This window comes from Pan paniscus, chromosome 7, assembly GCF_029289425.2.
Source record: "Pan paniscus chromosome 7, NHGRI_mPanPan1-v2.0_pri, whole genome shotgun sequence".
NCBI lineage: Eukaryota > Metazoa > Chordata > Mammalia > Primates > Hominidae > Pan > Pan paniscus.
The window spans coordinates 87,574,042-87,586,844 of record NC_073256.2 but is presented as its reverse complement, the minus strand read 5'-3'; the positions used below and the strand labels follow the sequence as shown (position 1 = coordinate 87,586,844).

Genomic DNA, 12,803 nt, shown 5'->3' with positions numbered 1-12,803 from the left:
CCAAAGAGATAAAAGTATGGCTTCATTTTGCCTCCCTCCTGCATACCATGGGTCCCCAACTGTAGAATCTTCATCTAAATCTCCAAGAGTATTTCCCCTGAACTCAAAGTTCCTAAATTGCATCTCTACCTCATCAAAACTTAATGGTCCCATAAATAGTTCATTTTTGCAAGTTCTTGCTATTGAAAATATAAACAGGTTAATTTGTTAAGATTCAGCTATTTCTAGCTGAAAACCACTCCATGTGAATCACTGTGCTAGATAACTCCACATTTGTTAATGGGTATAAGTGCTCATCAGTCAATGTCGTCAAGGCCCTTAACACTGTTTTGAAATACATTTCCTTACCCCTACTTAGACTCTTTTTATATTCTCCAGAATGGTTATTCCCCACATTTCCCATTTCTGTTGATTCTAGTAACTCATGTCTACCCACCTATTCTATGTAGACAACTTTAATTCATATTCCACTGAGAAAACAGAGACCATCAGGGACTAACTTCTTTAACTTCCCATTACAAATCTCTACTGATCTACAGAGACATCCTACAGTATTTCAGGCAAAAAGATATGTACATCCTCTTCTTCAAGGCTAACTCATCACCCTCCATTTCCTATGGGATTTGCTCCATCACTATTTCCATATTTTTAATATATTTTTCCCATATGTTAATATCTTTAATCCCCTCCCCATATTTTTAATATCTTTAATCTCTTTCTTTTCTCCAGTATCTTCCTCTCGAAATACAAGCATGCTGAAGCAGGTATCACTCTTAAAAACAAAACAAAAATAAAATAAAATACGTTTCCTATAAAGATGCCATTCCAAAGGCTTCCACCTGGGGCTAAGACTGCGTAACAGGGATAAGACTTAACTTTCTACCTGAAACTTCCCTAACACAGACAAAATGTATCAAACCATGGTTCTTAAAACATTCTACAGGAGGTAATGAAGGACAATGAACCCTGAGAGATGGGAAACAAACAAAGGAAGCCCTACAATTGTCCCAGCCAGTGCTGTGACAGAGTTTCCAGGCTGTGGAGCAGGACAAGGGGACCCAGGAGAGCCAAACACACTCCCTGAGTTGAGAAGGCAGACCTGAGAGGCTAGGCAGACCAAAGTAGCTAGAATTCACCGGGCAGGGTAGCAGAGGGAAGAGAGGTGCACAGAGAAAGAACCTGGGGATCTGCAGAGGGTGCCCTTGGAGTATTCAGCCAATCATCACGAGCATGTGAGGAAACTACCAGAGGCTGAAGGAAGAACCACCAAAAAGGATGAAAGGGAACACAGCCAGCTACTCACACAGAGCCAGGAATAATATCTGTTCTAGCCAGACTGGAAAATTTCATGTTCCCAGGGCATTAGGTTGAGTGCTTATAAGAGTCTTGCCTCAGCAATGGGGGACAATTAGCTCTAGAAGGAACACTGCTCTGGTTCCTTCTATACATCTTAAAGACCCAAAGAAATCACTATTTCCAAGTAACTCAACTGCATCTGAGAACAAAGATCAATAATATTTGGTGGAATACAAAAAGTTCCCAGTACCCAAAGGGCAAAATTCATGGTGTCTGGCATCCAGCCAAAAGTTACCAGGCATGCAAACAGGCAGGAACATGTGACCTATCTACTCTCAAGTAGGCCTTGGTGTCTGTTGTTCCCCTCTTTGTTTCCATGTGTACTCAATGCTTAGCTGTCATTTACAAGTAAGAGCATCCAGTATTTGGTTTTCTGTTCCTGTGTTAATTGGGTTAGGATTATGCCCTCCAGCTCCATCCATGTTGCTGCAAAGGTCATGATTTCATTCTTTTTTATGACTGTGTAGTATTCTGCTGTATACATGTATGATGTTTTTTTATTCAGTCCACCATGAATCAGAACTGACCCAGTCATGGAGTCAATATCCTGGCCAGGCTGGGCTTACTCCTTTTGCTTCCTTACCTTCTCCCACATCCTAATTTCAGCAGTTATCCAAGTCAGCCTCCCTCCATTCATGAGACCACTTTATTCCCCATCTGCAAAGAAACTCAACTCCTGGACCTGGCAGGAGTTTCATCCCTACTTAACATTCATTTTCTGGTCCACTCCTCGTCTAAAGAGATATTTTCCTTGCTTTTGGACATGGCTGAATCTTTTTAGTTTTTCTCTTTTCACATTTTAGCTCTCACTGCTATGTGTTTGGAGCACAGGCGACGCTTCAAAATGTGGTCTTACCAGACCATCTCAACTGAAAGTCCCCACCCATGACTTTCTGAAATGACTCCCTTGCTTTCAATAACACTACTCTCTTGGTTTTCCTCTTGCCTCTCTGATTGCTGCCTTTTTTCTCTGAATTCCCCTTCTCTGCTTAACCATTAAATTATTAAAACCATTAACCACTTTTAAGGGCTCCACAACTTGGCCCTTTGCTCTCCTTAATCTAAGCTTTGTAAGTGTGTGATCCCCGGAAATTTTATGAAGATTCTGAATTTTTTCAATCAGGAGAAAAAATGGTAGCAAATGGTACTAAAAGCACTATTTCATTTTCATATAGAGAAAAGAACGTTACTGGGATGTTTATAATAAATATAATTGTTGAGTTATTTAGACTTCCTCTGGGCATTGTGGCAAGCACAGTGTATAATAAGTAGAAAGATATACTCCATTTGATAAGAGGAAATATTCCTTAGAATTCCATTCAGTTAATAAGAAATGTAAAAGAGTCCTTACAACTGCTAACAGTGGGTAGAACACATAGTAATACACTGAGTTGGTTAAATAAAGGACAAATGATGGGTTGAGTACCTGTCTCCTGTTAGTTATGAGTGCAGATGGGCTTGTGTTCATGTGTTGGTGAGAGTTTTCAATCATCAAATATTTATTTTTGTTAAAAGGAAAAAAAATAATTTGAGACAGTATCTCGCCCTGTCACCAGCACGTAGTACAGTGTTACAATCATGGCTCACTGCAGTCTCGACCTCGCAGACTCAAGCAATACTCACACCTCAGTCTCCCGAGTAGCTCGGGCTATGTGTGGTGCTCCCATGCCTGGCTACGTTTAAAAAATTTTTTGTAGCAATGGGGCCTCACTATATATCCCACTCTGTTCTTGAACTCCTGGGCTTAAGCAATTCTCCTGCTTTGGCATCCCAGAGTGCTGGGATTACAGGCATGAGCTACTGGGCCTGGCCCATCAAATATTTAGGTAGTACCTTTCATGAGTTGCTAGACACTAGGGATATCCCTATGAACAAGACACAGCCTCCGCCTTCATTAAGTTTACCATTTAATCTTTTTGTTTTCCTCTTACTTATTTTAATTTTGTCGGTCCCTTTCCTAGAGGAAGTTGCTTAAAGGTGGCAATGTAAGGAGAAATAGGAGCGGAGTGATGAAACAAAGCATGAGAATACCTGAAGTAGTTCTGTTTCCAGTATCCTCAAGGGGTCCTCCTTTAAGACTGAAACCCGAAGAGGAATGTAGTTGGGTTATTTTTGTTTATTTGTTTGTTTCTGCTAACTGGACAGAGTAGCACAAATGAGCCAAAGGGGGGAAAAGTACTAAGAGAAGTGGGCATATTTCCTAAAATACCTCCCTGTTTTGATCATCTGTTAGAGCTCACTTTAGAATTGGAGGTCAGAGGGCCTTGGGACTAGGGAAACAAAGGTCATACGTAAATAAGTTAGGCCCTTCTTTTATAGATGAGTCGATTAAGGGACTGGTTGACAAAGAGGACAGAATCCTTGTTCTGTGACACCAGGAAGTATCTATTACATGAGAACTTCCTTCTGGCGCCAGGAGGCATTTAGCTGGTGTTCTATAGGGGATGAGCCATGGCTGGGGGTTGCACTTTGAGCAAGGCCCGCTACTGGGAGAGGGAACAGGGAAAACATGAGCTCCTGCAGGAGAGAGAATGGGCATAATAATGTAATAACTGACCTTCTACAATGCTCCACAGTTTCCACAGGAGCCTGCATGCTGGCAATCTCATTTAACTCTGGCAACTTTCATGGGTTATACACAGAGAAACAAGCTACAAGAGTATAAGTATGTGGCCTGAGGCCTCTCAGCTGATAAATGGAGAGATCTCCTCATGTCCACAGCAAAAGGGGCTCTTTTCAGTACATGCCGCATGGCAGGATGATATTTCTCTCCCGGGTTAACTCCACAATTAAACCAAGGTAGGCTTGGGACCACACACTGGAGACCAGAGCTGTGTGCTACAATTTCAAGGGCTGTTTTGGTACCAGAGTATTTTCACATTTCCAGGTATTGCCAATAAAATCACAAGTACTTAAAAGGAGAAAATCCCCTGAGACAGAACTTTCTTAGCTTCTGCATAAGAGTGAAAGGCTGTTCCAGGGGTTTACAAAACAAGATTATTTTCAGACCTACGAGCCACACTCCTAACCCAGACTAGGACTGGGTTAGTATTCTCCAACATCCTTCAGGATTCTCCAACATCATGGAGGGCCACGGATTATGTAAACAGGCCTCCTACAGAAGACTTCACTAGAGCACCTTCACTTTCTGAAAGCTGGGCTTCTATACTAGGCTAATTGAGTATTCAAAGTCATTTACAGGAAACACACAGCATTCCAGTTGGAACTTGGGGTTCCCAGGACAGTTAAGCCTCAGCACCTGCTCCCTAAAATCTAGAGATATTGTTTAAAAAAAATTTCCTGCAGAAGCTGCCTACAGTTTTTGTTGTCAAGACAATCAATGAGGGCTTTTTTCTTTTCTCTTGAAAGGCTGAGTCTTATCGCTTTCCCTCTCCCCAGCCTACCCCCAGCCCCATTTTTCATTGTTAATTTCTTAAGCCTGGCTTTTCCACCTTCAACCTCCACAAACCATCCAGGCACTGGCTTCTCCATGCTAAGGCCTCATGACTTTCGGAGGGAAGGGTAAAAAATCTTGCTGCAATCCTTAGATAAATAAACCAGCAGCAGAGCCCTGTTTGTGTTGTGGATGACAAAGGACTCCACATGTAGGCTTTGACTATTTCCATGGACGCCCAACCTGATGGCTGGTAGAGCCCGGGTGAAGGGAGTTTTCTTCCTTTCCTGGTCTGAAGAGTGGTGGCATCCTGCACAACACCAGGACAGAGGCTGCCCTGAGCCTGGAGCAGAGCCCAAGGCTTTGTGCAGACAAGGGACAGGCCTTGGGTTATCCAGACCTAACCCTGGGTCTTACATGTGACCTGTCCCCACCTGACTGGCTCCCCATGTGACTAGCATGCCACGTGGCCAACACACACTGGGACTAGCATTCCATGTGACTAACACACCACTGAGGAGGAGCGTTCATTTTCCCAGCACGTGTGTGTGTCTGGTGGGGTGTGTTATAGACAGGAGGTTGAATACACGTGGTAAGATGCAGTCTGGATAATACAGAGAAGCTTATTTCCACAAGAATGTGCCCTCCCAGTGGGTGGGAGTAGGTCTCACCAACACCTTGCCACAACCAACAGTAGATGCTCAGTCCATAGGGGTATAGTTAGTCCATGAGATTAATCCCGGAGTTGTCCAATAGAAATATAATGGGACCTGTATATTTAATTCTACATTTTTAGTAACCATACGATAATAATTTTAAATGGTGAAATTAATTTTTGTAATATATTTCATTTAACCTAATAGATCCAAAGTGTTCTCACAGATTGACATAAATTTATATTTTAAAATATTAATGAGAGCTTTTATATTCTTTTATTCATAGTAAGTTTTCAATACTGGTTATGCATTTTACACTATAGTACATGAATAGCCACATTTCAAGTGCTCAATAGCCTAATGTGGCTAATGGCTTCCATATTGGCCAGTGCTGATCTAGATTATTCATTTTCCTAGATCAAAAGTATAGGCAATTGGCCGAAGGTATGGCAATTCCTCCAGGCAACAGGAGGCTGTGGGTTGGTCCCACTGCTGTTTCTTAAGTACCTACTCACTACATAGTTTTGGCATGGCCTTCACAGAGGACAGAGGAAGCCTTTGCTCTTCCTGAGTCCTAAGTCCACATGACCTACCCAGTTCTAGAGTTTCTCACCCATTACTTAATATGCTGTTGGAGGAAGGAAGTGGCAACAAATGGCCTTTTTTCTATGATGTGTAATTATCATCCCATCTCATGGCTCCCTTTTTAAAAAACAAACCAAGCCTGCATTGTTAAATGTTTCAATCTGTTAGGCACTGATCTGTGTTCCACCTGGGCATGCTCCTTTGACCTACACCACACCACCAGCAGGATTTCTGGCTTAATCCTTTATGCCAGTAGGGAAAGTAAGGCTTGGAAAAGCACTGCAATTTTAGGGTGAGAGAATTTGGGGGACGAAAAGAAAATTTCTAACGACGTCCCATCCATTTTTCCCTCAGTGAGGTCCCTCATGGGACCTGTGAAAAATGTCATGTGATGAGACCATGTACTTCAGACCCTAGCAGCCTGTAGTCAAAGCAAATGAAAGACCCTGGTACTATCTGAAACCCAGAATAGGCCCTGGAGTACAAAACTTGGGTCAGGTCATTGCCCTAACTTTTACTAGCTGTGTGATATTGGGCAAGGCAATTCATAATACTAACTAGCATTTACTGATCTTCTCCCATGTACCAGGCTCTGACCTAGCCAACTGCTCATATACTTTCTCTTCCGCTCAGAGAGATAATCCATTTTATAGATTAGAAAACTAGGGCTCAAAAAATGCAAATTCCAGAAGTCATATATCCAGCAAGCACGGAAGCCAGGATGAAGAAATATTAAAGGTAATATTAAAAGAATTATTAAATATTTTGTTTTATAATGCAACTTAAGCCCTACTCACTCCATTGAATATTTTTTAAATGTCACTAAAGAATTTCAAGACCATTGATGTACACACAAACAGTCTATACCTGTTTCACATCGAAGAGTTTGTAAAGCATAAGCAAATAGGAATTGATTTCAGTGTGCTTTATAAGATAAAAATAAAGGCTGTATTATTCATTTGCAGTATGTCACTTGTCAAAACCATGAAAAACACTGGGCTTTCAAAAGAGATAGTTATACTTACACTGTTCAGCTCGAGAGGTTGTTGTAATCATCCAAGGAGAAGAAAAAGTAATAGCACTTTGAAAGTGGAAGGAGGTGACCAAATGCCAGATAGTACAAACATGTTAAAGCAAACTGCAGTTATATGCTTATAAGAAATGCATATAAGGTACATTTCCTAACCTTCATTACAAGTCTGCAACTTGAAAACAGAGTTACAAGTGAAAATATAACTTAATTTCACAAAAATGAAAGAAATGGAGGTTAAATGAAAGATGATGAAACAAACAAAATAAAATAGCTGACTTTCTTGAAAGCGAACAGAGGGAGGGTGAGGAGATGGAGTAGAAGAGAAAGGGAGGGAAGTAGGGAGGGAGGGGAAGACAGAGAAAGAAGACAGGGAGGGAAAGGCAAGTGCTGTGAAAAATAAGCCCGAACTGGTGGGGTCAGACCGTTTCTTCAAGAAATAAAGAAACTGGCCATGACCTCCTCAGCGTTGAGGCTGGGTATAGTTTTTGTGACTGTTTAGAGAAATCTAGCGCTCTCCTCACCATTAATCTTTTCTAAAGAAAGACTTTGTTCTGCACCTGTATAAACAATTCAGATTTTAAAAACCTATTCGCCTGCCCCTAATGTGTGAGACTATATATTTATACTGATAGCTTCAAGTCATCAATAGTCGTTGCAGAGAGCTAGCCTGGCTCTCCTCGGTCCATCTCTTTGCCCCTCTTTGTCGCTCTCCTCTCCTTCACCTGGCAAGGCGATCCTAGAGTCAAGTTCAAGTTCAAACGCTCCAGGAAAGATTTCCACACTCTGTCAAATATTCCCTGCATTTCCCTACCCTAGAGAGAACTGAGAGCAAATGATCTTTTTATTCAAATTGTCCCAGGACCAGCCCACCCCCTGCCCCCAACCAAAAGACAACTTGTACAGGGAGAAAACCTTTGCAAATGTGGGTGAGCGGGAGGGGTTATGTGAAACATTCCCCCGGCCCCAAAACGCCCCTGCTAAGGGTAGCGTGGCCTGGGAGACTAAGGTGGAATGATGCCTGAGTGATGAAGTCAGCCTCTGCCAGCCACCTGTTGCAGCACTTCAGCCATCGAGCTGGACGCATTTGTTCTGCTGTACGAACTGGCGGGAGCCAGGCTGGCCCAGCTATCTCTGCCAGCTCTGTCCTGGACTGACTCCACATAGGTCCCCTTGCACCTTGCTCAGCTTGGGAGCCTGTGGACTTTCAGGAAAAGAACAAGTGAACACCTAAGCCGGTGTGACGACTCAGTTTCATCATTGTAAAATGGGGTAACCATATGCCAAACTCATACGGGTTTTATTACTCAGTGAGCTGCTCACAAGCCGCGAGTACAGTGACGGGCACACAGCGGGCACTCAGTCTCTGACCACTGGGGCCCGTATCCACAGAAGTACTTATCCCCTGACCAGGAACTGCGATGACCTTCGAGTTAGGAAATAATGAGACTGCAAAATTGTTGTGTTTTCTTGTGTGGAAGAGCAGGATGTTTTAGTCTTGTTTGGAATGGAACATGATCATTCAGGGTGCTCCTTTGTCGTTTTTACTTTGAATGGACGATTGTGCTAACTTAGCATTCTGCTTCCAGGAGCTCGCCCTTCAATACACAATCTATTAAATACAATAGCAAGGATTCCCTACACTATAATGCAAAGCGTTAGGGCCGGATCCTCCAACACACGCATTGTGGTATTAAAACAAAATCCCATCACGCATGGAACTCTCGAGATAGTGGAAAATACCAGCTACAACATCCAGTGATGTGTGACCCGGAGGCACGGAGCTGACTAGAATACCGACGGGCCAGAATTTCAAAACGCGGATTTTGAATCTTTTTTTCTACTTAGCCTAATAAGTTTGGGTCTTTTACTTAACGTCTCTCTAGGCGGCTCAGCTTCAAGTTCTGCAAATTGGAGATAATATCATTAAGTTACAGATGTTATTTGAAAAGGCAACGAACCATTGTAACTATTTTTGTAAATCATGAAGGTACATTATAAGAAAAGAAGGAGGAAAATGAGAGGTAACTTGTGCATTGTTGGATGTTGTTTGCCTGTTCTGCTTTTTCTCTTGTCCAGCAAGGCTTGGGTAGACAATCATACATCATGAATGGTTAACTTGAAAACTGAGTTCTACTGGAAAGACTGGCAGGCAAGCAGAGGTCGGAATCCCGTCGTTTCTAAGTGTCTGGTAATCTTTGCCACTGCTAAGATTACCTGGGGGTAGAAGCACCGTCGGTAGGAACAAGATGTGCCCCTTCACTCCCCGAAAGCTCACTTATCCTGCGCAGACATGTTGAAGGGCCGTCGGGCTTCAGAGCCCAAATCTCGGCTCTGCAGAGACGTCCCCTTCCCCCGCCTCCACCAACCGCTCTTCGGCATGCAGAAAAGCGGTCCCCACCCCTTCCACGCCCCTGCCCCACCTCTTGCCCCCCTTTACAACCCCCTCTTCTTTGCCCGGGGTGGTTTGTTCCAAGGAGTACAGATAGTCTTGTCAAAAGGCGCAGCTTACCGCGGTGCGCGCGGATTCTGGACTTGGGCGCCAACTCGTAGTCCACGCTCCCCGGGGTCAGCAGAGGGGCGCTCACGCTCTCGCCACCCACCTCGCTTTCTCACCCCGCGCTTCCCGGCCTGGGTTTTTAGTCTTCCTTGGAGTGCTCTCTGGCCTCCGCCTCCGCCAGGGAGCGGCAGGCGGAGACAGCGAGACTGGCCAGGGGGGAGGAAAGAGGACGCGTGTGGGCAAGGGGGACAACGGGATGTCCACGGGCTCGGTGAGTGATCCGGAGGAGATGGAGCTTCGGGGGCTGCAGCGGGAGTACCCGGTCCCCGCCTCCAAGAGGCCGCCCCTCCGCGGCGTAGAGCGCAGCTACGCCTCGCCCAGTGACAACTCGTCGGCAGAGGAGGAGGACCCCGACGGCGAGGAGGAGCGCTGCGCTCTGGGCACAGCCGGCAGCGCGGAAGGCTGCAAGAGGAAGCGGCCCCGTGTGGCTGGGGGCGGCGGCGCAGGTGGTAGCGCGGGCGGTGGTGGCAAGAAGCCCCTCCCGGCCAAGGGCTCAGCCGCAGAGTGCAAGCAGTCGCAGCGGAACGCGGCCAACGCCCGTGAGCGTGCCCGGATGCGCGTGCTGAGCAAAGCCTTCTCCAGGCTCAAGACCAGCCTGCCCTGGGTGCCCCCCGACACTAAGCTCTCCAAGCTGGACACGCTCCGGCTGGCTTCCAGTTACATCGCTCACCTGCGGCAGCTGTTGCAGGAGGACCGCTATGAGAACGGCTACGTGCACCCAGTGAACCTGGTAGGGGCGCGGCGCGCAAGGATTCGGGAGAGCAGCCAGGAGATACCCAGGGCGCTCCTGGGCGCCGGGCAGGGTCAGCCTGTTGGGAAGAATTCGAAAGGGGTGGAGGTTCTGGGACTGGGAACGAGAAGGCCAGTTTAGTTTCTCCCAAATCAAGGGAGTGGCCAGCCATTTCCCTGAAGAAGAATCAACCCTCCCTGTCTGTTTGCATCGTTCTGAACATTGTACCCCAGTGACAGCCATTGACTAATATCCTGCTTCCAGGGTAAATCTTGGTTCCATCTCAATCTGCCACCAGGTTGCAGACTGACGGCAAATCTCCCTTGCCCAACTTAATCCAGCTGAGTCGGGCAGGTTTGAATCGGCAAGCCCTTTCTTAAAGGAGGGAAGGCCGAGCTCTATAAAAGAGCATTTGCATTTTTAGAAAAATTGCTTGTGGAAGATAGTAACGTTTCCCCAGATGGGATTTATCTGGAAAGTCCCTCTCTGATCTGCCAGCTTCTCCCGGCTTGGGAAAAATCCTGTCCAAGCCCAGTTCCTACTTGGAGCTTGGAGTGGATGACTGTGTGTGTGTGTGTGTGTGTGTGTGTGTGTGTGTGTGTGTGTGTGTGTGTGTGTGTTAGGGGAAGGGAACTAAACGACAGAATCTCAAAGTCATATGAGTTTCATCAAATTATCCTGCGGGCAAAGTCCAGGAAGAAGCGTGAACGGATATGGCAAGTCTCGGATTATCAACCTCCAGTAAAATGAAAATCTTAGTTCAGAGAGAGGACATGCAAATTCCCAGAATGCTGATAAAATCTTAGCTACTCCAAGTCAGGAATATCTGGGGTTCGCGTAGGAGAGCGGTTTCGGTTTGAGACAATCGTTTCTCTCTAATATCTCACGTTCTTTTTGATTTACAGACATGGCCATTCGTGGTCTCGGGAAGACCGGACTCTGACACCAAAGAAGTTTCCGCAGCCAACAGACTATGTGGAACCACCGCTTAAATCGGACTGGAACTCACTTGATGGGATTATTGGTTAAATGCGAGTGTTTGGGGGCCACGGAGAGAAGGGAGAGCTCGTGAGATGGGAAGAAGTTTCCGCTAGATTCTCCTTGACCCTTCCCCTTTCCCTGGAACTGTGATCGTGACAGGTGGCGGGTGTGGCTGTCACTGCACAGCGCCCATGGCTACAGCTGCGCCGGATCTGGGCGACCACGTTTTGCCTCTCCAAAAAGAGCCTCCTTTCGTGACGAGACGCGGACGCAGGTCCGCTCTCGGGCCCTAGCTCTGTAGACTAACTCTCGGCTGCTGCCCCAGCCCGCGCCAGACAGCCCACGGATCCGTTCTCAGCGGAGCCAGATTCATCGCACACGTGCGGGACGGTTCCACACAGCCCGGGCCTTTCGCGGTGACACAATGGTTAGGGAACGGTTAGACCGCGCTCTACATCCGCTTTAAAGACAGAGGTCTAGACGTGAGATCCGCGTCGGGACAGGGTTTTAAGTGACAAAGAAGGGCGAGTGGCTTCTCTTGGCCAGGTTCGTACTCCAGCACAGCGCCCTTCTAACGGGCGGGAGGAAGCCCGCTGCTCGCAGGGCTAGGTGGAGACACACTTCCCAGATCACCGCAGGCGGGTTTTACCCGGAGAGCTCTGGGCCGTTCGGCCTCCCTGCCGGGTGGCTTCTTCAATCCCGTCTCCTTCCCAACCTCCCGGCTTTTTCTAATGAAGCAGGCGTCTGTCAACCCTCTCCACTTCTGGGCTGAAGCCTCCCCAAGCCCCGCTGCGCCAACCTGTGTGGGGTCTTCTTCGGGCCTCCCTCTCCGTCCCGCTCCTGCTCCTACCTGCAGCACCCCCAGCTCCGACTCCAGACTCTGCATCAGGTCTCCCCACTCCAAGCTCCGGGCGCCCCAACTCCAACACCGCGTCCTGCCGCGCAGGTTCTTCCCCGCGCGGAGGAGCGCGCAGGGTGGGCGGCTTACCATAGCAAGTGATCCTGCGATGGGGGACGCGCCCTTGCCCCGAGGCTGCACTACCACAGGAAATAACATATGTAAATAAATTTATTTTTTTATGAATAATAAAACGCGCTGTAAAAACTGTGTGCCCCTTGGAGGTGTCAGGATGTGGTCTTTGTTGCCCTTTACTAAGAGGGTTTGGCTGTAGAAGTTAACTTTTAAGGGCTGATCTCCTCTGGTCAGGGCGGTGGGTCATTGCGGGAGGAATGGTGGCGATCACGTTTGGATCACTCCATTTCCAAACGTCATTCTTTATTAATCTCTATGATTCTGCTGCTTCTCCGCGCCGGGCTTCCTGGAAGGCCATAACTGGAGGCCTAATAAAAGTCCTAAGAGTCTTGAGGCCCCTGCTGTCCTGACAGACATACACTCCTCAAGCTAACATAGGTGCACGTCTCTCATACACACACACACACACACACAACACACACAGCAGCTACTCCAGCTAAAAGCACACTCCAATCCTTACAATTGCAAGTAGTTCAAA

At 46.6% G+C, this 12,803-nt stretch overlaps 1 protein-coding gene and 1 long non-coding RNA gene across 5 annotated transcripts in view; one reads left to right on the top strand and one right to left on the bottom strand.

Moving 5' to 3' along the window:
* LOC134730981 (uncharacterized) overlaps positions 1 to 9,669 on the bottom strand; it is a 216,040-nt gene extending 206,371 nt beyond the window's left edge. For all 4 annotated transcript variants that reach the window (XR_010112949.1, XR_010112950.1, XR_010112952.1 and 1 more), the window contains exon 1: positions 9,534 to 9,669. This is a non-coding gene — a long non-coding RNA (uncharacterized LOC134730981). The remainder of the gene's footprint in view (positions 1 to 9,533) is intronic.
* MSC (musculin) lies at positions 9,541 to 12,400 on the top strand. Its single transcript, XM_003831329.6, has 2 exons — positions 9,541 to 10,311; positions 11,217 to 12,400. Exons 1-2 carry the CDS (start codon positions 9,778 to 9,780, stop codon positions 11,301 to 11,303), a joined length of 621 nt encoding a protein of 206 aa, XP_003831377.1. The 5' UTR covers positions 9,541 to 9,777; the 3' UTR covers positions 11,304 to 12,400.
* Positions 12,401 to 12,803: the final 403 nt, after the last annotated feature.

What these genes read in the sequence shown, in the direction of transcription:
- MSC (XM_003831329.6), top strand. Translation starts at nt 9,778, where the DNA reads ATGTCCACGGGCTCGGTGAGTGATCCGGAGGAGATGGAGCTTCGGGGG. An exon ending in ACGTGCACCCAGTGAACCTG is followed by an intron (nt 10,312 to 11,216) that starts GTAGGGGCGCGG and finishes TTTGATTTACAG; the next exon opens with ACATGGCCATTCGTGGTCTC.